This window comes from Tenrec ecaudatus, chromosome 7, assembly GCF_050624435.1.
Source record: "Tenrec ecaudatus isolate mTenEca1 chromosome 7, mTenEca1.hap1, whole genome shotgun sequence".
In the NCBI taxonomy this organism is placed as follows: Eukaryota; Metazoa; Chordata; class Mammalia; order Afrosoricida; family Tenrecidae; genus Tenrec; species Tenrec ecaudatus.
In genome coordinates, this window is record NC_134536.1 from 128,959,567 (window position 1) to 128,985,084 (window position 25,518).

The 25,518-nt window shown below is 54.9% G+C and overlaps 2 protein-coding genes across 3 annotated transcripts; one reads left to right on the forward strand and one right to left on the reverse strand.

Annotated features, from left to right (window-relative positions):
• The first annotated feature begins 604 nt into the window (after window positions 1–604).
• Window positions 605–11,721, forward strand: PEX6 (peroxisomal biogenesis factor 6). Its single transcript, XM_075555086.1, has 17 exons — window positions 605–1,536; window positions 3,493–3,656; window positions 4,049–4,132; window positions 6,694–6,796; window positions 6,877–7,010; window positions 7,494–7,605; window positions 7,993–8,201; window positions 8,800–8,995; window positions 9,094–9,170; window positions 9,293–9,425; window positions 9,503–9,708; window positions 9,787–9,848; window positions 10,057–10,165; window positions 10,616–10,732; window positions 10,884–10,961; window positions 11,075–11,214; window positions 11,385–11,721. Exons 1-17 carry the CDS (start codon window positions 661–663, stop codon window positions 11,519–11,521), a joined length of 2,937 nt encoding a protein of 978 aa, XP_075411201.1. The 5' UTR covers window positions 605–660; the 3' UTR covers window positions 11,522–11,721.
• A 189-nt stretch (window positions 11,722–11,910) lies between these two features.
• On the reverse strand, window positions 11,911–14,600 carry GNMT (glycine N-methyltransferase). Of its 2 annotated transcripts, none has more exons than XM_075555091.1 (6): window positions 14,395–14,600; window positions 13,328–13,455; window positions 12,784–12,898; window positions 12,526–12,613; window positions 12,298–12,419; window positions 11,911–12,215 (listed from the first exon to the last, which is right to left on the reverse strand). In XM_075555091.1, exons 1-6 carry the CDS (start codon window positions 14,598–14,600, stop codon window positions 12,044–12,046), a joined length of 831 nt encoding a protein of 276 aa, XP_075411206.1. In that variant the 3' UTR covers window positions 11,911–12,043. The 2 variants fall into 2 exon arrangements, with proteins under 2 accessions (XP_075411206.1, XP_075411205.1); XM_075555090.1 differs by having other exon boundaries at window positions 12,526–12,668; window positions 12,782–12,898.
• Window positions 14,601–25,518: the final 10,918 nt, after the last annotated feature.

Genomic DNA, 25,518 nt, shown 5'->3' on the forward strand with positions numbered 1-25,518 from the left:
AGGAGTAGGAGGAGAGCAGCTGGATTTGGGGAGATGAGAGAAGGAAGATGCTTTGTCGGTGTGGTGGGTGTTGCACGACCAGGACAATGCAGAGCAAGAAGTGCTGGAACCTGGGCTTTGTGCAGGATGTGTTGGAACGGGCGTGGCAGCACCAAGCGCTCCAGGGCTGCGTGAATCACATGGAGGAACCCAGCCAGCAGCCACTACTTGTCCACATGCAAGTCTAAAACAGTTTTTATAATCCTGCCACTCCCTCCCGCTACCATCCCCACTGCCTGCAGTTCCAGCAGGGGGAGGGCTGGATTCTTTGCTAAACACTCCACCCACAACGCCCAGCCCTGGGTGGGGTCGTTCCGGGGTCGCGGTGGGGCGGCAATCAACTGCTCGATTCCACCGAGTAGGGCGAACGTTCCTTCCCTGCAAGAGGCCTCTGAGCACAGGGTCAAAGGGCGCGTGCGTACGCGCTGCGCAGCCGCAGAGTTTACAGCCCTGGACGCACCTTCGGGATCTCCTTCCGCTAAGTTGCCGCACCCGAAGCCCCGCCCACCTTTCCACCCCGCCCCCGGCGGAAGCGGAAACGGCGCTCGCACCGCTCGGAGGGCCCTCTCGCCGGCGCCGGAAGCCGCGCTCCTCCACCTTCTTGGTTGGTCTCCTGTCACTATGGCCTTGGCCGCCCTGAGGGTCCTGGAGCCCTTCCCGACGGAGATGCCCCCGTTAGCAGTGCTGCTGCCGCCCGGGGGCCCGTGGCCCGCCGCGGGGCCGGGCCTGGTGCTGGCCCTGCGGCCTGCCGGGGAGAGCCCCGCTGGGCCGGCCTTGCTAGTGGCCGCCCAGGAGGGGCCGGCAGCGGGGACCGAGGAGCAGGGCCCCGGGCCTCCGCCGCTGCTGGTTAGCCGAGCGCTGCTGCGGCTCTTGGCGCTGGACTCGGGGGCCTGGGTGCGGGCGCGGCCAGTGCGGCGCCCCCCGGCGCTCGGCTGGGCGCTGCTCGGCACCTCGTCTGGGCAGGGCCTCGGGCCGCGGGTCGGGCCGCTGCTAGTGAGGCGCGGAGAAGCCTTGTCAGCCCCGGGACCGCGGGTGCTGGAGACGCGGCCGGCGTTGCAAGGGTTACTGGGCCCCGGGACTCGGCTGGCAGTGACCGAGCTCCGCGGGGGCAGCAAACTGGGCCTGGAGACTGGAGACTGCAGCCGGCCCCGACCCCCGCCCGTGGTGTCCTCCTTCGCGGCGCCCGCCACGGTCCGGCAACTCCGGGGAGTTGTGGGAGGGAGTGGAGACTCACTGCGGGTGAGCAGGACATGCCTCCGAGGCCTCGGCCTCTTCCAGGGCGAATGGGTGTGGGTGGCCCGGACCGGAGAGACGACCTCCAAACCGCACTTGGCCACAGTGCAGGTCGTAGAACCTCGCTGGAACCTCTTCGAGAGGCTGGGGCCTGGGTCCGGGCAGCTGGGAGAGACTCTCGCTGACGGACTGGCTCTTGTGCCCGCCACCCTAGCTTTTAATCTCGGCTGTGACCCTCTGGAAGTGGGCGAGCTCAGAATTCAGGTAGGACACAGCACCCGGGTCAGGCATGTTTCCTTTGACCATTCCCCTGCCCATCCCCATCTTTACTGAACGGCCGGAAAATGAGCAGGCTTTCGACACCCATGAAGAGTTACTGTTTGGGAAACCCACAGGAGCAGTTCTCCCCTGCCCTATCGCTGAGTCGGAATCCAGTCGATGAGAGCTACCGGATTTATGCCCCTTACTCCTTAGGATCCTTGGGCGTTTCGCTTCATGGATGGTAGCCTAATGTCTTGTCAGTGCAGACCTCCATCGGGTGGTGGGCTGTGGGCAGGGAGTTCATCTATGTGGGTGAAAGGTGAGATTTCACATTTAGGCTGCCTGGCATGAATATGAGATGACACCTATCAAACCAGTTTGCCAAATCACTGGGATGTACTTGATGGGAACGGGCCTGGTGGCACAGCAGTTAAGCACCCAGATGCCAATCGAAAGATTGTCAATTCAGACCCACCTGGTGGCTCCAGGAGACAAAGACCCGGCCATCGGCTCTCTAGAAAACCCCATGGCCAGTTCTGTTCTATCACGAGTGGCTAAGAAGTGGAAGTCCACTCCGCATTGTCCAGAACCACTCCCTGTGGTGCCAGGTAGTATGCAGAAGAGGAGACACCTTGGTGCCTTCGCTCACGTTTACCCTGCCTTCAAAGTCCTCTACTAACCCAGCGGTTCTCAACTCCTTTAGGGGTCAAACGACCCTTTCACAGGGGTCGTCCAACTCATAACAGCAGCAAAATGACGGTTCTCAACTCCTTTAGGGGTCAAACGACCCTTTCACAGGGGTCGTCCAACTCATAACAGCAGCAAAATGACAGTGATGAAGTAGCAATGAAAATAGTTTTATGAAAGAAAAGTTTTATGGTTGGGGGTCACCACATAAAGGGTCAAGGCATTAGGAAGGTTGAGAACCGCTGTTCTAAACTAGTCTATTAAAATCCTACCAGCTTGCTGTCCAGGCCCATCTAAGTGTCTTAAGTGTCGGCTTCCTGGTTTACAAAACCGTGCACTTCCTGTCCACCATGCTCTGAAGAGGCTTTTCCGCCTCCTGTAGCTTTTTGTACCTTTCTCTGGGATTTGTTGTGTTCTGCGCCTGGTTAAAATGCTGTCCTCAGGTTATGTGTTGGGGATTCCTTGAATGAAAGGGCTTTCATCTTTGGTGCCTGGCATTTCATTTGGACATTTCATACCAGAACAAATTCTGGTGTCTGCCCTAAAAGAGCACGCTTGACGGCAGTTCCACGTATTTATCGGGGGCAAATTTCGACTAAGGTATAATTATGCATCTGAAGGCCCGGTTCAGGACTGCACTGCCAGTAGGCCATTTGCAGCTGCTCAGCAGGAAGTTAGGCTGAAATAAAATCTAAACTTCAGTGCTTTGATTGCTTTAGTCATGCGCCTAGCCCGTTCCTTCCCATGATGGCGGAGGTTCTGTCAGACAATGCCGTGCAGTGGACGCACGCTGTGAGGGAGAGAAGATGCACAGGCGTGGAACGGGGGACACTTCCTTTGAGCTGAGGGGAAACTTCTGGAGTAGTTAGACTGGAGCTCTGTCAGCTGAGCCAGCCCATGCAGCTTTGGGGAGATCCTGAATTCAGATAGGGCCCCCTGTATGCCAATCCCAGTGGCTGCCTGGTGTCATGCAAGGACTTGTGAGGATTCAATGGCTCTCCTATTTCACCGGCCCTGGGTCAACTTAAAGATCATCACAGACGGCTCATCTTTCCAGGGGGATGAGGGGGTGCCACATTTTGGAGCCCGCGCCAGAACATGAGCTGCTCACTGGAGGGAGACATTTCTCTGCCATGGGATTGCATTCTAGGGGCACTCGTTCGCCTGCTGCGGCGGGCGAAGGAGGGACTGGAGGAGATACACTGGCTCTGAAGAGGCAGAGCAGAGCTGGATCTTGGGGCTGCTGTAATAAGGTGGTTGTCTCTCCACTAGAGGTACTTGGATGGCTCCCGTGCCCCTGAAGACAAAGGAAGTTGTTCAGTGCTGCCTGCACCTCCGTTTGCCAAAGAACTACACATCGAAATTGTGTCCTCTCCCCACTACCGCACGGATGGGAATTATGACCGTGTCCTCTATCGGCACTTTGAGACGCCCAGGTTAGCTGCCTCCCCGCTTCAGGAGGACTGCACCCCACCCTCATCGCTCTCCAGTCCCATGCCTTAGATCCTAGTCCGTAGAACTTCCGATGAAAAGAAGCCACCTTTTAGAAAGCGTGCCTGGGAGCCTCTTGGTGGGCAGTCAGACACCAGAACTCTGGCTAATGAATTTAGACAGTCTAAATGTAAGATCCAAGTGGATCCCCAAGGAGCTGAGATGCTGGTTTTAATCTCCCTTTCTAGCCCCTTTGCCATTTCCTCCAGCTCATTCTAGGTCTGACTTGTTCTCTGGAGATTTCTGGGGGGCAGGAAACCCCTAAGAAGTAGTGGGCATGCTGTGGGTGGAGGGAGGGGCGGGGCTGTGTCAGCTGACCAGGGCTGCTATGTTGCAGGGTAGTCCAGGAAGGGGGTGTTCTGTGTGTGGCAACAGCTGGGCAAGTGGAGATCCTGGAAGGAAGCCCAGAGAAACTGCCCAGGTACGCAGCTGCCTCCCGTCCCGTCCTCACCCCGCGGCTCTTGTCTGGGTGCCTCGGAGCTGTGTGCAGTGGCTGTGCAGACGAACTTGCCTGGTGGTTGTGTACGTTTTGTCTGGGGAGAAGGCTCAGGCTGTCTTCAGATTCTCTGAAACAAGGTCCGCCCCATGCTGACTGGGAGGTGCTGGTTGTTGCCTGGGGCTCCCAGCTAAAGTAAAGTTTGATGCCAGATGACCCAGCCCGAGGGCTGCCTAACTGTGCCACGCAAGAGTCATGTGCGGCTGGATCGGCACATACATGTGGCTTTGAAGGAAAACTGGCATTTTTTAGGATAGGATTCAGATAATGGTGAGCTCATTTCTGTGTAAAAATACATTTATGGATCTCGAGTAATTTTGAAATTGTTGTGAGGGACAGGATTGGCTCTGTCTCAAAAGTTTGCCAACCTGACCCAGACCACAATGTGATTCTCACCTTTCGAATCAATCTCAACCACAATAAGTGTTCCTGCCAGGGCTCGAGCAGTAAAGGGGACCTCTTAATTGATGGAGCACACGCAGGCTGCTCTGTAGTCCTGTCTGCCAGAGAGGCTGCTGTCCCTGAAAAGGCTTTTCCTCTCTTCCCTTACCCCCAGCCGAGAATGAGGGAAAGCATAACCAAGCCAAGGACCCAAACCAGGGACCCAGCTGGGGTGACTGACCACAGGGGTCCCCTGTAAAGTGGGGGGCAAAGAATGAAGAGACTGCCTTGGCCCTTAGGCAACGGGGGCAAAGTAGGACTTTATATCCTAACCAAGGTGCCCTGGTGCATAAGCTGTGGACTGCGAACCACAGGTCAGCGGTTCAAACCCACCAGGCACTGTGGGAGAAAGATGCAGGCACACTATCTGCTCTTATAAAGATTTAAAGTGTCAGAAACCCTATGTAGGATCTCTATGAGCCGGAACTGACTTGATGTCCCTGGGCTGGGTTTGGCTTTGGGTTTATAGCTAACCAGCCCCTCTATTCTGGACTGAGTATAGCAGTTGACTCGGAGAGGGGATACAGCTGATGGACACAGTAACCCAGCAATCGGGGAGTTCAAGTGAGGTGGGACTAGGCCCACCTGCTGGGACTTGGCCACATGAGCCTTCCTGACCAAGGACTCAGGCTTTGCCCACCTGGGTCCTCTGCCAAGAGAGGCCCTGTCGAAGCTCCTGAGTGAGCCTCAAGCAACATTCACAACTTGGTTCTCCCATCCTCTGGCCAAGGCACAGTCTCCCTGTCTCAGGACTGTGGTGCCTAGATGCAGGGTCTAGCAGCACCCCCCTGTGACCCCACTTAGCGCTCCATGGTACCTCAGGCCTCCCGGGTCAAGTTCACAACCGAGGCCTGGTGAAATATGTCAGGCTGGCGCTTAGCCATCAAACTTAGGAGCCAGCTTTCAGAAGGGAATCTATAGACTGCCCACCCTGTGCCCTGTGACCTTCTGAGCCAGTTCTGGTTTGGGCCTCTGCTGGCCCCACAGAGTTGCCTGCCGACTCCGGTTCCTTCCCTAGGGTGGCCTGAGAAGAGCAGGGCCAGCCAGGTTGGCAGACAGAAAGATGGTAGTGCTCACTGAGTCCAGAGAGCTTCTAGCCTCTGCCTCCAATCTGTTGAGGCAGGATCAGTATGAGGCGAGGACACATGAAGTATCTAGATTTTCCAAAGGAAAATGTCCTTTTTATATTTCTAATGGACATTTCTAATAGGTAATTTTATCTGTTGAAAAATTGTGAATTGGGGGCAAGATTTAAAGAGCAGATCTGTTTTCTGCAATAATCCACACACATTTCACCTCATTGACTGCAGTCCCCACAATGAAAGAGTAAAGTAGCCTACTTCCTCCCTGTCTCTCCCATTTCCATTCGCCCTCTCCTAAAGAAACGTGCCTTTAAGGAAAAAGGGAAAGTCAGGCTATCGATAACATACCACTGAGTTCATCCCATAAAGGTGTGCAATTCGATGGGCTTTACCACTGTGCAGCCGTCTGCGGTCTAAATTCTGAAGTCACTTCGTTTCCCGACAAGCCCACTGGCAGCTACTGCCCACTGCCCACAGCCCCCAGCACCCATGACTCTGTTCCATGGACGGGTTGGCTCACCCTGGGTATGCCATTTGGAAAAAATCCTGCACTGTGTGAGAAATGTTGATTTGGAAAAGCCTCACGGGTAACTCTAGTGTGCGGCCCAAACAGCTGTCATCACTAGGAATCTGTCTGCCATTAGATTTTGTGGATGAGCAAATAAAAGGAAGCTTTGCCTTCTGAGGTTGGAGGGGCCTGGGCGGGCGGGTGTGGGAGCAGGAGAACAATTCTGCAGGCAGGGCTTTCTCCCCGTGGCAGTGGGTGGGGGCCCTGCTCCTGGGGCCCTCTGGTGGAGGGTGCTAAAGGGCAGGCAGAGCTCTGCCCCTCAGCGTGTGTGGGGGCCTCCATTTGTGGTGTGTCTTGAGTGTAGCCCCAGTCGGCGCTCCCTGATTGAGACAGCTGTCCTGAGTCCAGGAAGCGGGAACACAGGACAGAGGGTCCACTGGGCCTCTGCTCCGCAGGTGGCGGAAGATGTTCTTTAAGGTGAAGAAGACCGTTGGAGATGCCCCGGAAGAGCCAGCCAGTGCCTACTTGGCTGATACCACCCATACCTCCTTGTATCTGGTGAGGCCTCTGGGATAGGAGTACCCGGGGGGCGGTGCTAGAAGCATCTTTCCATCTAAGCTTCCTCCTGCCTTTCACAGGTGGGCACCACCCTGAGCGCAGTGCCGGGGCTGCCTTCAGGAGAAAGCCCTCTCTGGAGCAGCGTGTGCCCCCCAGGCCTGGAGACCCTGGTGGCTGAGCTCTGCGCCGCCCTGAAGCCTCGCCTCCAGCCAGGGTGAGTGAGGCCGCAGCCCCAAGGTGAGGCAGGCCTGCGCCAGCATCCCCAGAGGTGCGGTCCCACAGACCCGTGTTTCCCAGTGCTGCTGGCCAGAGTGGAGTAGGGAGGGCCCCTCTCAACTGGGGGTGCCCAGGCAACCAACCCGTGTCCTGTAAGCTCCCAACATTATTGGTCCAAGTATAAAGACAGGCACCCCTCTTCCCCCCTCATTCCCTCTCCATGCAATTGAGACCGGCCCTCACAGCCAAGGCTTGCTTAAGGCGCAGGAGCACAGGGAGGGCCGCAGGAGCTCAGCGCTGGCTGCTGCATCAGCCTCCCGCCCCCCTGCAGGAGCCCCTCCCTGTGGGGAAGTGGTTGCGGCTGGCCAAGGGCTGCCCAGCGGGAGAGAACAGAGTTTGCCTGCCAGCTCCAAGGGCCCCCATGGAACCAGGGGCACTGACATTCTGGCTGGTGGTGGAGACGGGTATCCTCTGGTTGCAGGGGTGCCCTGCTGACAGGAAGTAGCAGTGTCCTACTGAGGGGGCCCCCGGGCAGCGGGAAGAGCACCGCAGTCGCTGCTGCCTGTAGCCGCCTGGGCCTCCACCTGCTGAAGGTGAGGATACCCGGGGAGCAGAGCCAACTCCTTGCCCCTCATAGATGCACTCCCTTTCTCGCTGACTGTCCATCCATCCATCCGTCCCTCTCCACCGGCCAGGCCCTAACCCCTCAGTCCCGTGGGTCAGGTATATTCCCAGAGGTGCTTTCAAGGGGGAAGATGCTTCAAGGTCTTCGGTGGCAATTCAGGAATCTGGGGGCTAGCACTAGGGTCTCTGGGATGTGGGGATGGGAGTTGGCCAGTGTCACCCTCTCCTAACCTAACCCTTGGCCTCCAGAAAATAGCCAGAGTCTTCAGATTCATGCTCCCCCAACCCCTGTCCCCATCCCGGTCCCGCCACCTGCCCTTGCTCACCTGCTCACAGGCGTGTGGGTTCCCTTCCAGGTGCCCTGCTCCAGCCTCTGTGCAGACAGCAGTGGGGTTGTGGAGTCCAGGCTGCAGGCCACCTTCTCTCGGGCCCGACACTGCCGGCCCGCAGTCCTGCTGCTGACGGCTGTGGACCTTCTGGGCCGGGACCGCGAGGGGCTAGGTGAGGACGCCCGCGTGGTGGGGACACTGCGCCATCTCCTGCTCGACGAGGACCCACTGGCCAGGTACTTGGTGCCAGCCTGTCAGCAGGCAGGGCCAGGCTCTGCCTTCTCTCCAGCCTTGAGTTCTCTCTTCCCCACAACCCCTCCCGCAGCAGCTTCTTAGCATCTCTGCCCCTCATCCTGCACTGAAGGCTTTGGGGTGTCCAGAGAGGGAGGCTTATGCTCCCACCCCTGGGAACCCCTCCCTCACTGCCATCGAGTCTCTGCTGACGCACAGTGACCCTATAGAACAGGGTAGAACTGCCCTTGTGAGTTTCTGAGACTCAGCACTTACGGGAGTAGGAAGCCTCATCTTCTCTTACGGAGTGGCTGGTGGTTCTGAACTGCTGCTCTTTCAGATCGTAGCCCAACGTGTAACCAGTAGCTACCAAGGCTCATTGGAAAGCACTAGCTTAACAGAAAAAAAACCACTGAGGGTGGGGGCAGGTTCTTCAGGCAAGATGCTCCCCAAACCCTCCTCAGGACCCTCTGAGCTGTTTGTCCCCATCCTGCCCCAGTGTCCACCTCCGCTCGCCTGCCATCTGCACCAACCTCGGGACAAGGCAGTGCTCAGGAGGGAGCTGCTCACTGCGCCCTCAGTGCCCACTTTCCTTCCCTGCAGCTGCCCTCCCCTTTTGGTGGTGGCCACCACCAGCCGGGCCCAGGACGTGCCTGCTGATGTGCAGACAGCATTTCCTCAGGAGCTGGAGGTGCCCGTGCTGTCTGAGGGCCAGCGGCTCCGAGTCCTGCAGGCCCTCACTGCCCACCTCCCCCTGGGCCAGGAAGTGAACCTGGCCCAGCTGGCACGGCGATGTGCTGTGAGTAGTGAGAGGGTGCTGGGGGTCTACCTTCCTCCTCCCCCAGAGATTCCCACCTACCAGCCCCTGTCCATCTGTCCTTCCCTCTGATCCCCTAGGGCTTCGTGGTGGGGGACCTCTATGCCCTCCTGACCCACAGCAGCCGCGCAGCCTGTGCCAGGATTAAGAACTCGGGGTGAGGAGACTTGGGGTCAGGAGGGGAAGAGAGGAGGACCCAGGGGCCCCGGCAGAGGAGGAAGGGGGAGGGTGCAGGCCGGGCAAGGGCCTTCAGAGGGCCTCCTGGGTTTCACCCCGCAGGCTGGCAGGTGGCTGGAGTGAGGAAGATGAGGGTGACCTGTGTGCGGCTGGCTTCCCCCTCCTGGCGGAGGACTTCGGGCAGGCACTGGAGCAGCTGCAGGAAGCACACTCCCAAGCCGTGGGCGCCCCCAGGGTAGAGACCGGGGCCCTTTGAAGCGGGGCAGGAGTGTCCCTGCCACGCAGTCCCCAACCACACTCCTCACCTCCTAGATCCCCTCGGTGTCCTGGCAGGACGTGGGGGGGCTGCAGGAGGCAAAGAGAGAGATTCTGGAGACCATCCAGCTGCCCCTGGAGCACCCGGAGCTGCTGAGCCTGGGCCTCCGGCGCTCAGGCCTCCTGCTCTATGGGCCCCCCGGCACCGGCAAGACCCTGCTGGCCAAGGCTGTGGCCACCGAGTGCAGCCTCACCTTCCTCAGGTAGTGGAGGGCTGGAAGGGATGGGCTGGGGCTGGGGCAAGCCTCCCCGCTCACCGCCTCTCGTGGTCACTTTGTCAGTGTGAAGGGGCCAGAGCTGATCAACATGTACGTGGGCCAGAGTGAGGAGAACGTGCGGGAAGGTGAGCACGCAGCCAGGGGTGGCCCTCCTGCCTTCTCGAGCCCGGCACCTCCCCCAGCCCAGGCTGCTCTTGAAGGCTTCTGGGCCTCCTTTCCATGGGCCGGATTCCTGGCCAAGGCGGCCTAACCCAGAGTGCCCACCATGAACGGTCACAGTTCGGCTCCCTTCCTCCTCTGCCCTGCCCTTCTGAGCCCCCTCTGCCCCCTCAGTGTTCGCTAGGGCCAGAGCCGCAGCCCCCTGCATTATCTTCTTTGATGAGCTGGACTCCCTGGCCCCAAGCCGGGGGCGAAGTGGAGACTCTGGAGGAGTGATGGACAGGTGGGGTCCGAGCAGGAGTGGAATCTGGGATCTTGAGTGGGCGGGAGAGGGACATTGCAGTTGACTCGAGCCCCCATCCCTGGGCCACTGGCTACAAGTACTCGTCCTTCCAGCTCAGTGTCCAAGAGCAAACCCAGTCTTTGAGCGGATTGTCTCACGGCGACCCTACGTCAGGTTTGCAAGCTGGAACTCGTCCTGGGGCCGAGAACCTCTGCTTTCTCCGGCCGCGCTGAGCAGTGGTGGTTTGAGCCACCAACCTTTGGGTTAGCGGTCCAACACTCACCTGGCAGCGCCACGGTGGGGGGGGGGCTCCTTTCAGATAGTGTCGTGGCAGCTATAAGTGAGGCAGTGGAGGTGGCTGGGGTGTGAGGAGGCCGGCAAGGAGAGGCACACATAGGGGCGAGCTTGGGAGTGGACCAAGCCTCTCCAGCTTCTCTGCCTCTTGTCCAGGGTGGTGTCGCAGCTCCTGGCTGAGCTGGACGGGCTTCACAGCACTCAGGATGTGTTTGTGATCGGGGCCACCAACAGGCCAGACCTCTTGGACCCTGCCCTGCTGCGGCCTGGCAGGTGGGTGCCTCACACATCTCCCTACACGGGCCCGCCCCTGGGCCCTCACATTGTGCCTTCCCCACCCTCTTGGCTGGGCTCATTTGGCACTGACGCCAGCCTGGCCGCCTGGGGGAGGAGGCAGTGACTGTCCCTTCTGCTCTCCTGAAAGGTTTGACAAACTGGTGTTTGTGGGGGTGAGCGAGGACCGGACCTCCCAGCTGCGGGTTTTGAGCGCCATCACACGCAAGTATGCCCCATGAGAGAGCCTCCCCAAGGGCTGGGCCAGTGGGCCGGCCATGATTTCTAAGAGAGAGAGGGCCATGCCCGCTATCACGGCACCCCCTGGTCCCCTGCCCACAGATTCCAGCTGGAGCCCTCTGTGAGTCTGGTGAGCGTGCTGGACCACTGCCCACCACAGCTGACAGGCGCCGACCTCTACTCCCTCTGCTCTGATGCCATGACCACTGCCCTCAAACGCATGGTTCGTGACCTGGAGGAAGGTGAGCCCCTTGGCAGAAGTCACCTGGGTCGAGGCCGGGGACTATTGACAACTGAGCGGTGCTGGGCAGGGAGGGGCTTCCCCCAGGACTCTCCCTGCCTAGGCACACAGACCTCTGTCCCCCAGCTGGAACAGGAACCCTGGCCCTGACTCGCCCCTGTCACTCCCCAGGGCGGGAGTCGGGGAGTCCCAGCCTGCTGCTCACCATGGAGGACCTGCTGCAGGCCGCCACCCGCCTGCAGCCCTCTGTCAGCGAGCAGGAGCTGCTCAGGTACAAGCGCATCCAGCGCAAGTTTGCTGTCTGCTAGGGGCACCTGTGTTCCTGGCTCCCACCCACTGGCTCGAGGGGTGCCGGTTTCCCTCACAGACATGCAAAGGCGGAAGGGACTCTTCCTCAGGCTGCTGCCCACCCACCTGAAGGCAGGTCCCCCGAGGCCTGGGACCTTCCCTTCTTCCAGACCTGGGTTTTGGGGACTAGCCAGAAAATAAAGTGTCTGAAAACCAAGTACATGCTGCCCTCTGCTGGTGTCATTTGTAGAAAGCTCGTGTGGCACAGAGCCAAAGGTGAGAGGAGTACACCCTAGAGGCAGGCTGGGGTGGGTACCAGGGAGCCCCATCTTTCCGACAGAAACACAAAACACAAGGCTGGCCATGGGGCCGAAAAGGCACAGACTCTATTGTGTTAGCTTTCCACCAGCCTGAAGTCAGACCACTGCCCACAGCTGCAGTCGACCCCTCCCCACCCCCCAGTATCCACAGAGCTGCTGGGTGCCCACATCTGCAACCAACCCAGCAGCACTTGGGCAGGTGGCCTGGAAGCGGCGCTGTCCTCAGTCTGTCCTCTTGAGCACATGGATGAAGTAGCAGGGAACGGTGGCCTGGCCTGGCTTGTAAGGCTTGAAGTCCCCCAGGACGCTGTGTTGGCACTTGCCCCCGAAGGCTTCCCGAAGCAACTCCGTGAAGGATGCCAGGCGGTGCGGGTAGTAGGAGAGCCGGAACTTGCTGCAAAGGGACCCAGGAGGTCGTGGGGTGGGACAACAGGCAGCACCCCTCCCCACACGCGCCTGCCTAGCCACATGGCTACCTCAGGTCAGCAGCCCCGTCCTCGCCGTCCCCGGGCACTTGCACCGTGTAGTCCAGAGTCACCATGTGGGCCTTGTTGTTAACGGTCAGCACGGATGTCGTGATGTCCTTGGTCAGGTCACTCTGCAGACCACAGTGCAGGCCGAGCTAGGTTAGCTCCGCAGCCCCCGCGCTCTGGGCCCAGGCTCCCAGCTCCGTCCGAGCCTTGCTCCTTGTGGGCGCCCCTCACCTTATAGTAGATATTCTTCCCTGGGGGCGCACAGCCCGTGCTGAGGATGTGGTCGTAGTTGCGGTGGTCGATGACCAGCAGGCCCCCCGGTCGCACCATGCTCGCAATGTTCTTCAGTGCCAACCGGTGTTCGCTCTGGTCCCCTGAGCTCCAGGCAGGGGCGGAGAAGTCTGTCTGCTTGGCCCTCCTTCCCCATCTCCTGCCCCGTGCCCCCTCCCAGGACAACGGCTACGTCCCAGACCCCGCATGCTCTCACCTTGGCAGTCCGGCAGGTGGGCAAAACTGTTCCCAAGGCAAATGACAGCATCAAAGCCACCCCCTGGCGGCTGGGGCACATCCTTGTCCAGAGTCATCCAGTTGGCTTCTTCGATGACTGGAGGCAGAAACGGAGAAGGAGGGGCCACGGAGTAAGAAGATTCATTCCAGACCTCAGGCACCACCCACACCGGGTGTGTCCTGCCTCCGTTTCCTTTTCAAAATGGTTCCCCGTTCCTCCAGGGGGAGGGGCTCATCACAGACAGTGGAGAATGAGGAGGACTCTGGGCTTAGAGGTGCAGGGGAGAGGCAGCACACTGCACATGGTTCTGACACCTCACCCCTCTCATACGTAATGCCTCAGTCTCCCTCCATCAGGAAAACAACACAAATCCTTCCTCTGACCGCTCTGTCCTAGGGGTTGGGTGGGTGGATGGGTGGGATCTCACCCAAAGACTAACTCAAGGAGTTCGGGGCAGAGAGAGCCATGTCCCCCATGGCCAGGCTGGGGGAGCTGGGCTAGGGAAGGCCGCCTGGCCCAACGTACCCCACTTGTCAAAGGCTGGCTCGTGGCGCCGGTCCCAGCGCTCTTTAAGTGCATACTTGAGCATCTTGTCACTGGCGTCCACGCTGGTCATGCTGAAGCCCTCCTCCACCAGCATGATGGAGTCCACCCTGGCAGGACCGGGGAGGAGAGCCGAGAGGGGCAGTCAGGGGCCCTAGCAGGGCAGAGTTCAGTGTGGTTCTGTGTCCAGGCCTTCAATGACTCACACATGTGCTTAGCACCTGGATAGCCCCCTTTTTCTTAATGACCTATTCAGATCTTGGTGGTGTAACGAGTTACACATGGGGCTGTCAACCTCGAGGTCCGCATTTCGAGCCCACCAGCTGCTCTGAGGGAGAAAGTGGAGGCTTTCTGCTCCCACGATGATTCACAGTCTCAGAAACCCACTCTGAGCCCGAGTCCACTGGAGGGCAGTGAGCTCTGTTCACATCCAGGCACACCCCGATGGGATGATGGGATGAGCAACATTGTGAGCTAGACGGTGGTGCCCCCACTAGAGCCGAGGGCAAACTGAGCCCTGGGGTAGCTTAACTAACTCTTGGGCCAGAGGCACACAGGCCAGATGGTCACCATGGCCTCTCCACCGCCTTCTCCAAGACTTGCTGGGTCCTATTCAAAAGGGGGATATCACTACCGACCTCATGCGGTTTGGAGAGAATGATTTGTAAAAACAACCTGTCGGAAACTGCCTGCGCGCAGCTTTTGGCACGGCTGAGGTTGCGCCAACATTAACTGTTAACATTGCCCAAGGCCAACCAACACGCCAGGGCCAGCGCTGGGGTTAGGATCGAACTTGGCGCCCTCCATGGGCGGTCTCCAGCCTTGCCCTCCCTTGCCCCTTGCTCCCTTCTTGCCCCCATCTCCCCTCGGCCTCCCGCTGCCTGGCCCACCCAGCGGCCGTCCTGCCCAGGCAGGCACCCAGCTGGCCCTGGCGGCCCTCTGCCCGCCTCCTCGAGGCTCGGGGCGGGCGGAGGAGCTGCCCCGATGGCCCGGCCGGCCGGGCCCTGGCCCCCGGCCCCGCACGCACCCCGACCAGCCGCGGGGCTCACCCGGTGCCGCAGGCCACGTCGAGCACCCGCCGGCAGCCGTGCTGGCGCAGCAGCCCGAGCAGCCAGGCCTTGTACTCGGCCGTGCGGCTGCGGGTGTCCCCGATGTAGAGCTGCCACACGCGCGCGGCCTCCCCGTCGGCGTACTGGTCCGGGAGCCCCTGGGCCGCCACCCCCAGGGAGCGGGTGCGGTACACGCTGTCCACCATCCTGCGCCGCGCCGCCCCACGCCACGCCGCGCGCCCGGCCCCGCTGGGCACTTATAGCGCGGCCGCCGCCCCCGGCGGCCCCAACCCGCCAATGGCAGGTGAGTGCGGGGAGCCGCCCCTGCTCGGCCCGCGGCCCGCGGCCCGCCCTGCGCACTCCCACGGTGGGAAAGGACCCTCTGCCAGCACGCCAGAGGGTCCCGGAGAGGGGCGCCCACGGGCATGCCCACTGCACCCGCACGCAAGCTGCAGAGAAAGTGAAGGAAGTCCAGATCGCTGTCAATCCTGAGCGCCCGGACAGATGGAAGGGGACCGGACACCCCGCCCCACCCCCCAACCAAGGACGCGATTAGCAGTCCAAAGAAATATTCCGCCGCCGGGGGGCTAGAAACAGAGAGGGCAGGACAAACGAGGCTGGGCAGTCTACCCAAGGCCAGGTGCGCAGAGCCCTGGCCCAAGCAGCCCTCGGCCCTCCAGGAGGCAGGCGCGCCCCTGCAGTTGGCAGATGGGGCAAGGTTTTCCCAGAGCCGCCTGAGGGGGAATCTGGGGCCCTCCCTCCACCCCCACCAATTCATCAGCTTTTCCCGGGCTTGGCCACAGGCAGACAGTCAGGACTAGGGGTGATGGGTGCCCTTGTTCACTGGCACCGCATGTCTTGGTGGTTCGGTTGCAGTAAGCCCACCCCATAGCAGTGAGTTTCTGAGGCTTCTCTGCAGACTACAAGATCCCACCCAGAAAAGCAGGAGGCACCAAGACCAGCCTTTGTCTTTCTGAATCCCAGAAGATTGAGCTATGGAGGCACCCTACCACCTAACCCCCTTAAAGAGACTTAGAATAGATGAACCCCAAGATGCTGCAATTTTATGCCTGCTGGGGACAGTCTTAATGGGATGTGTCTATGCCCAAATGTAAACAATGGGCTCCAAAAGAACAAAGATTGTGACCCTGCACACCTTATGGGTCCCAGGCAGCAATCTCAGAAAGGCACCCTAGCTGGGTATTGTAAGTGCCAGAACATTCTAGAGGAAACGCACCCATCCCTCCAATGTTAGAGAGAACAATATCAGTGGTGGTAAAAGAATGCCCCCATAATTTAGGGGTAGCAGTCTGTGTGCTGTGATCTCTTGTGAAAGCCGTGGGGGTCTAAAAATCATATCAGTGGGTGCCCACCTTCCTGATACGACCACTGAAGACAAAGCAGGTGCATAAGCAAATGTGGTGAAGAAAGCTGATGGTGCCCGGCTATCAAAAGATATAGTGTCGGGTCTTAAAGGCTCGAAGATAAACAAATGTCCATCTAGCTCAGAAGCAACAAAGCCCACATGGAAGAAACACACCAGCCTGTGTGACCATGAGCTGTCGAAGGGATCAGGTATCAAGCATCAAGGAACAAAAAACCCAGGGAACCAATGGAGAGGTCTGGGGGGCCGGTCCCAAGGCCAACTACTAAGTGAACACCTACCCCTCCCCTCAGAAGAATTTATTTCAAAGTATGGCACTGAATCTACAGCTCAGGAAGAGGGACATCTGATCGGAGCACAAGGGAGCAGATGAAGGGGGAGGAGGAGAGAGTGGAGCACATCATGGCCCACCAGGCCAGGAGGTTGATGTTCCCAATTAGAGCAGCCAGTCGACAGAGAGGACCACATGGCCAGCCCCTCTATGAGACACAATGTCCCTCACTGACCCGTAGTCCTAAAGGGGACAACACCGGAGACACAGTGAGGGAACTGCACCCGATCGGATCCCGCCACACCGAGGCAAAACACTAAGGGGTGCAACAGAACAGCAGGGGTGCAACAGAACAGCACGGGAATGGAGCGGCGAGATCCCCAGGGAATGCTGAAGGTGGACTTTGGGGCCAGGATGTGGTGCCCCAACAGACTGGACTGGAAAACACTCCTAAAGGCCAACAAACAATCCTTAAACTAACTACAAGTTTTTCTTTCTTGTTGTGTTTTGGTTTTGTCATTGGTTTGTTGTATATTGTTGCTTGCTTGTGCTCGGTCTTGTTTTTGTGCATGTTATTATTTCCGTAGGTCTGTCTAAATAAGATAGGCTGGATGAACAATCTGGAGGAGAAAACAACGGGACCGATAGTTCCGTGGGGACGTGGGAGACGGGGAGGTGGGGGAAAAGGTAGTGGTGTTAATAAACCCAGGGACAAGGGAACAACAAGCAATCCAAATCGGTGGTGAGGAGGGTGTAAGAGATCTGGCAGGGCATGATCAAGGGTAATGTAACTAAGAGGAATTGCTGAAACCCTGGTGGGGACTGAGCATGATAGTGGGACAGGAGGGAAGTAAAAGGAAATAGAGGAAAGAGCTGGGAGGCAGAGGGCATTTATAGAGATGTAGATAAAGACATGTACATATGCAAATATATTTATACATGAGGATGGGGAAATAGCTGTATGTGCATATATTTATAGGGTTAGTATTAAAGTAGCAGGGGACATTGGAACTCCACTCAAGTACTCTCTCAATGCAAGAATACTTTCTTCTATTAAATTGGCATTCTATGATGCTCACCTTCCCAACACAACCGCTGAAGACAAAGTGGGTGAACAACCAAATATGGTGAAAAAAGCTGATGGTGCCCGGCTATCAAAAGAGATAGCGTCTGGGGTCTTACAGGCTTGAAGGTGAACAAGCGGCCATCTAGCTCAGAAGCAACTATGCCCACATGGAAGAACCACACCAGTCTGTGCAATAACAAGGTGTCAAAGGGATCAGGTATCAGGCATCATCAGAACAAAAATCTTACCATAGTGAATGAGGGAGGGAGTGCGGAGTGGAGACCCAAAGCCCATTTGTAGGCCACTGGACATCCCCTTACAGAAGGATCTTGGGGAGGAGATGAGACAGTCAGGGTGCAATGTAGCAACCATGAAAAATACAACTTTCCTCTAGTTCCTAAATGCTTCTTCCCCCTCTCCCACTATCATGATCCGAATTCTACCTTGCAAGTAAGTCTGGCTAGACCAGAGGATGTACACTGGTACAGATGGGAACTGGAAGCACAGGGAATCCAGGGCGGATGATCCCCTCAGGACCAGTGGTGTGAGGGGCGATACTGGGAGGACATAGGGAGGGTGGGTTGGAAAGGGGGAACCGATTTCAAGGATTTACAGGTGACCTCCTCCCTGGGGGACATACAACAGTAAAGTGGGTGAAGGGAGACATGGAACAGAGCAAGATATGACAAAATAATAATTTATAAATTATCAAGGGTTCATGAGGGAGGGGGAGGGGGAAAGGAGGGGAGAAAAAGGAGGACCTGATGCCAGGGGCTTGGGTGGAAAGCAAATGTTTTGAGAATGATGAGGGCAATGAATGTACAAATGTGCTTTACATAATTAATGTATGTATGTATTGTGATAGGAGTTGTACGAGCCCCTAATAAAATGATTTTTTAAAAAGGGAACAAAAAATCATATTGAAAATTTGGGTGAGTTCAGAGTGGAGACCCAAAGCCCATTGGTAACCAACCAGACACCCCTTACTGAAGGGTTTTGGGGAGGACATGAGCCAGTCAGGGTGCAGGGTAGCAACAATGAAACATGTAACTTTCCTCTAGTTCTTAAATGCCTCCTCCCCCTCATTATCATGATCACATTCTACCTTACAAATCTGGCTAGACCAGAGGATGTACATAGGTACAGATAGCAACTGGAAACACAGGGAATCCAGGAGAGATGACTCCTTCAGGACCAGTGGTGAGAGTGGCGATGTCTGGAGGGTGGAGGGAATGTGGGGTAGAAAGGGGGAACTGATTACAAGAATCTACGTATAGCCTCCTCCCTGGGGGATGGACAGCAGAGAAGAAGGCGGGGGAGACGTTGGACAGTGTAACATATGACAAAATAATAATAATTTATGAATGATGAAGGGTTCATGAGGGAGGGGGAAATGGGGAGGGAGGGAGAAAATGAGCAGCAGATATTAAGGGCTCAAGTAGAAGGCAAATGTTTTGAGAATGATGATGGCAACAAATGTACATATGTTCTTGACACAATGGATGGATGTATGGATTGTGATGAGAATTGTACGAGCCCCCAATAAAATGATTTTAAAAATGAATTTTGAAGGGAAGCTTATTCTCTTTTATATAAAGGATGTTAGATAAAAGAAAGAAAGAAAGAAAGAAAGAAAGAAAGAAAGAAAGAAAGAAAGAAAGAAAGCAAGCAAGCCATGGGGGTAGCTTTTTTTTTTTTTTTTTTTTTTTTAAGTCTGAAACCTCTCCTGGAAAAGCCCTCCTTTCTTGTGCCGGCGCTTTACTTCAAGTCCACCCGAGGTCTATTTTGCCCGCGATCAGGGACTGGTTGTTATTGTGTTGTTAGGTGCTGCTGAGTCTGTTCCGACTTATGGCGGCCTTCTGTCCCACTGCAGGTCACGTGGCCCGGCCAGCGCAGTCCTCCTGTGGGCTCGAGCCCATGTTGGCAGCTGCTACGACAGTCCACCTCTTTGACAAGTGAAGTGGTGTCAGCATTTAAATCCGCTAACCGTTCTATCAGAAGAAAGGAAAGTGTAAGGGAAAAGGACCCCAGTTTTAAAATATACATATTGTTTGTCATTTCATTTTGCACAGTGGGGTTCTGAAAATGCACTTGACGGACAGGGAAGAGTGATGTTGAATTGGAATAACAACAAAAGGCTAAGAGAAAGCATCTCTTCATTACCATCGGCATTAACGGAACATCAAAGATCGGAAAAGCTAGCTAGCTATGGTAGGGCAACTAGCCCCTGGGTTTCCTCTGACTTTGTCCCCCCTTCGGTGCTGTTGGGGAGAGAAACGCCAGAGTGAGCAGGAGGACCATCCTCTCTCATCACGTCTGAGCAATTAAAATGACCAGGTTCATCTCATTAAGATCTGCCCGTCTCTCTCTCTCTCTCTCTCTCTCTCTCTCTCTCTCTCTCTCTCTCTCTCTCTCTCTCTCTCTCTCTCTCTCTCTCTCTCTCTCTCTCTCTCTCTCTCTCTCTCTCTCTCTCTCTCTCCCTGAGACATAGACAGGGGTGTAACTGAGAGAACTTGTCTTCAGCCATGTACTCTTTGAAGCGACACACCTAAACCCTTGGATAGATAAACTAGAAACTTAGCAGCAATGCTTTCCTTATACCCTTGCATGTTATACATTTGCAAAAAGACACTAGCTTGGGAATCTGCCTGCAACCGGACACATTCCAAGGCAGCTCCTCTCTGAGGACCAGGAATGGACCGCACAGTAAGCAGCATGGGCATGTGCTTAGGGTGTCAACTAGACAGGGGCACCAGCTGCTCCGAAGCAAAGACCCTACAATGGCAGGCAGGCAGGACACAAAGAGAAGCCAGTGGCAGAACACGAAACGAAAGCGATCGATTTTGCAGAGACTGACAATCACGGTCTTCTCATTTTGGACCAATCAGGCGTAAGGTTACATTCCGTTCCCTCCTCAACCTTTACATCATGTGCCGGCAGCACGATAGCCGCATGACTCGTGATTCCCAACGTGGCTGCGGATGGAACTGTATCTCCTGGCAGTGACTCTGCGTGAGTATGGGCAGGGGTCCAAGGAGGGTCCGGTGTCAAAGGATGCAGCGTGAGCGTGCTGTCTCTGAGCGTTATTTCAAGACGTGTGGAGACCTGCCTGCCAACCAACAGTGTACGGACCACAGCAAATGAAGTGATTTCCGACAGCCTCACCAATACTATTACTTCTATCTCAGGTCTGAAGAACAAAATTATATGTTCCCTGTCAACTTTTTTTTTAATATTTTAAAAAACATTTTATTAGGGGCTCATACAACTCTTATCACAATCCATTCATATACATACATCAATTGTGTAAAGCACATCTGTACATTCTTTGCCTTAATCATTTTCAAAGCATTTGCTCTCCACTTAAGCCCTTTGCATCAGGTCCTCTTTTTTTCCTCCTCCCTCCCCGCTCCCCCTTCCCTCATGAGCCCTTGATAATTTATAGATTATTATTTTGTCATATCTTGCCCTATCTGGCATCTCCCTTCACCCCCTTCTCTGTTGTCTGTCCCCCAGGGAGGAAGTCACATGTAGATCCTTGTAATCAGTTCCCCCTTTCCAACCCACTCACCCTCTACCCTCCCAGTATCGCCACTCACACCCTTGGTCCTGAAGGTATCATCCACCCTGGATTCCCTGTGCCTCAAGCTCCTATCTGCACCAGTGTACAACCTCTGCTCTATCCAGACTTGCAAGGTAGAATTCGGATCATGATAGTTGGGGGGGCCGGGGGGGATAGGAAGCATCCAGGATCTGGGGGAAAGCTGTATTCTTCATCGGTGCTACATCGCACCCTGACTGACTCACCTCTTCCCCTAGACCCCTCTGTGAGGGGATCTCCAGTGGCCGACAAATGGCCTTTGGGTCTCCACTCCACACTTCCCCCTTTATTCACTATGGTAAGATTTTTTTTGATGATGCATTATACCTGATCCCTTTGGCACCTCGTGATTGCACATGCTGATGTGTTTTATCCATGTGGGTTTTGTTGCTTCTGAGCTAGATGGCCACTTGTTCACCTTCAAGCCTGTAAGACCCCAGACACTATCTCTTTTGATAGCCGGGCACCATCAGCTTTCTTCACCACATTTGCTTATTCATCCGTTTGTCCTCGGCGATCCTATCATGGAGGTGTGCAGCCAATGATATGATTTTTTGTGTTTTGATGCCTGATAACTGATCCCTTCGGGACCACGCGATCGCATAGACTGGTATGTTCTTCCATGTGGACTTCGTTGCTTCTGAGTTAGATGGCCGCTTGTTTATCTTCAAGCCTTTAAGACCCCAGACACTATCTCTTTTGATAGCTGGGCACCATCAGTTTTCTTTTCTTTTTTTTTGGAATTGTCAAGGATTTAATTTTGCTTGGATCCACAGTCAATGTTCATGGAAACAGTGGTCACGAACTCCAATGGAGTATTGTATTGGGTAAATTTGGTGCACAATAACCCTTTGAAATATTGAATAGCAAGGATGCTACTTTGATGACTAAGGTCCACTAAGGTGTACCCAACCCAAACCATGGTGTTTTTTTATTATTATTTTTTTTAATTTTTCTTCACCACATTTACTTGTTCACCCGCTTTGGCTTCGGCAGTTGTGTAGGGAGGGTGAGCATCATAGAGTGCCAATTTAATAGAAGAAAGTATTCATGCATTGAGGGAGTGCTTGAGTAGAGGCCCAAGGTCCTTCTGCCACCTTAATCCTAACCCTATAATTATAGACACATAGATCTATTTCCCCATCCTCATATGTATATTTGCATGTACATGTCTTTGTCTAGACCTCCATAAATGCCCTTTGCCTCCTCACTCTTTCCTCTATTTCCCTTGACTTTCCTCCTGCCCCACTATCATGCTCTGTCTCCACCTGGGTTACAGCTATGCCTCTTCTTTACATAACCTTACTCTTGATCATTCCCTACCAGGCCTGCCACTCCCTCCTCACCACCAATTTGGATCCCATGTTGTTCCCTTGTCCCTGGGTTTGTTAACACCACTTCCTTACCCCCCTCACCTCCCCCTATCCCAAGTCCCCCTGGAACTGTCGGTTCGTTGTTTTTACTCCAGATAGTTCATTCAGCCTGCCTTATTTAGACAGACCTGTGGAGATAATAACATACACTGAAACAAGACAGAGGAAAACAAAGCAACAGTATACAACAAAACAACAACAAACCACTGACAAAGAACAAAACAAAACACATCAAGAAAGAAAAGCTTGTAGTTAGTTCAAGGATCGTTTGTTGGCCTTTAGGAGTGTTTTCCAGTCCAGTCTGTTGGGGCACCACGCCCTGACCCCAAAGTCCACTTTCAGCATTCCCTGGGGACCTTGCCACTCTTCTCTTGCTGTTCCGCTGCACTCCCCCAGTGCTTTGCCTCGGTGTGGTGGGATCAGGTCAGGTGCAATTCCCACACTGTGTCTCCGGTGCTGTCCCCTGTAGTGCCATTGGTCAGTGAGGGGCAACATGTCTCCGACCTGGGCCGGTTCACCCCTCCTTAGGCAACCTGGTGGCCCCCCGCTCCCGGGAGGTCACCATATTGATGCCGAACTTAGTGCGGACACCCGATCGGCATAGCGCACTGCAGCCCAGAACTCCTGGACTCAAGCGATCCTCCAGCCTCAGCCTCCCGAGTAGCTGGGACTACAGGCGCGCGCCACCACGCCCGGCAGCAACATGTCTCATAGTGGGGCCAGCCATGTTGTTCTCTCTGTGGACTGGCTGCTCTACTCAGGAACATCATCCTCACGGCCTGGTGGGCCAGGCTGTGCTCCACTCTCTCCTCCTGCCCCTCAACTTTTTTTATGTACTCATTTTCAAGTAGACATTTTTGTGTAGCATCCAAATTTGAATTGCACTTATTTGATAAGTTTTCTTTCTTTCTCCCCTCCCCCAATTCTAGAAAATTTATTTACTTATTTTGGTTTGGAACTTTAAATGTTGTTTCTTTTCTTTCTTTTAAAAATTTTTTCCCAAGACTTATGTGCCCGAGACTATATAAACTCGTGAGATTGCATTGCCCTCTCTCTCTCTGCTCGGACCTGGGTCCTGGAGTCATGACTGAAAGAATTCAGCATCAGAATTAGAGGAGGACTCATTAACAACGAGTGATGCACAGCTGACATATCTTAGTGGAAAGCAAAGAGGACTTCAGTCCTTTGCTGAAGATCAGAGTGCAGCCTTCAGGTTGGATTTCAAGTCAATGTCGAGAAAAGCCAAACCAACAGGACTAATAGACACCATCCTGGTAAATGGAGAAAAGACTGAAGTTGTCAATGATTTAATTTTACTTTTATTCACAACCGAGGCTCATGGGAGCAGTAGTCAAGATATTACACAGTGGGGTGCACAAGCCCGCTTTAAATTGTTAAAGAGCAAAGATGCAGCTTTGAGGGGTAAGATGTGCTTGACCCACACCATGGTACTTTCCATAATTTTATAACCTATGAAAACTGGACAATGAGTAAGGCCGACTGAAGAAGAGTTGAAGTAGGTGCACTCTGATGTTGTGAAGAATCTTGAGAATTACCTTGGACTTCTAGAAAACAACCAAATCGATCTTGCAAGAAGCTCAACCAGAATGCTTCTTAGAAATGAGGAGGACAAACTTTGTCTCGTTTACTTTGGACCTATTGACAGGAGAGCCCATTCCTTGGGGCAAGACAACACATGGTGGGTAAAGTCGAGGGTCAATGAAAAAAAGGAAGATTCCCCAATGCAATGGATTGGCATAGTAGCTGCAAGAGTGGCTCAAATCTAGTGATGATTATGAGGACGGTGAACAGTGACCTGTCCCCTTCTGGGGAGGGATGCTCTGGGTGGGAAGGGGCGCAATGGTGCCTAAGAACAGTAACAGCATAGTCTCGGGACGTAAACCCCGTATGAACCATACATCACCTCCCTTTTATGCACCTCACCAGAGCCATCTTGTAGGAGGAGACCTCACATTGTCTGGGTCACTCCTTCAAGAGAGGAGAGCATCCACTTGAGGCTGGGATACATTGATGGACCTGCACTGGAAGGGAAGAATGTTGAAGGAAAATCAAGCCAAGTGCAGGGAGAGGAGCATTTCTGCTGCGGAGGAGACCGAGAGCTCTGTTGGCGAGTATGGTGGGTGACTGAGAAGAAGTAACCTCACATCAGGAAGGGATGATGAACAATGGTGGTAGGGAACCTACAGGGACATGGGCCCAGATTTTATGGTCCCAGATAGACTCTATAAACACATTTCTACCCAACTGTCAATGAAACACACATGGACTAAGCTCAATGGTGACCTTGGACGCTGACCTTGAGGGCAGCCTGGTATATCTCAGGGGCTACACCAGAAGGACATCGCATAGAGGTCCGACTGAGTAAACTGAGTCCTGCTTTAAAGGTGCCTGCGCCTTTGGATTGAGGATTGGGGTACTGGGATGGGAGAGGAAGCGGAGGGTGGTTCCTCCAGACCTGTGGGACTGGCAGTCACTGGACCTTGGGGGAACCCCGTTTGGTGGATGTCCAATGGAAAGGGACCAAACATCACCATTTATTTAGTATCTCGATGTCCCCCTTGCAGCGACATGACAGGTTTTGATCAGTTGGGCAGGGATTTGAACTTGGAAGAACTGATTCAGGAAGTTTCCCCCTGGCACCAGCCCCCATGCGTAGGGTCCACAGAGCTCAATCGATTGAACTGTGAAGAGCAACAGCTCCTGGGGTGCTGCTCACGGTGGAGCTGTCCTGGCTTAGACTCCTCATACCCACAGTGTCCAGCGTGCTGTGTCATTGGAAAGACTGAAGATGTTACCCATGCCATCGCCTCCTACCCCAGGGGGATGATGGACAACATTTTACTCTTCCGTTTCTATGGGTTGTTTTCCTGCTTTTATTTTGTTTGTTTGTTGTTGTCTGCTGGTTGGTTTGTTGCTCTTGTTGGGGTAGTTGGTTTTATGGATTTTGAATTTGTCATCCTACAACTGCCCAAGTAAACCTGAGTCGTGCATATCCAGGGACAAGCAGATGGAGTCTGGGCTCCCACTGAACTCTAACCCCAATCCAAGAGCAGCTAGTTCTAATAACATGGCCCTGCTTGATACTCGTCTTCATCATATGGTCACTGAAGATAAGGGTGCTACAGCAAAGTGTGGTGAAGAAAGTGGATGGTGCCCGGCTATCAATCAGAATAGTGTCTGGGGTCTTAAAGGCTTGTATTCAAAAAGGCAGCCATCTAAGCAAGCCATCAACTAAGTCCACATGGAAAAAGCACACCCGGTTGTGTGATCCAAAGACAACAATAACAAGATTCAACTACAACAAAGGCAAAGTATCAGAGCCTAAAATGCAAACACCCGATTTCTGGAGAGTATAGAGGACAGTGGGGTCCTCAAACCCATCTGCAGAGGAGCCAGTCAGATTAAGCC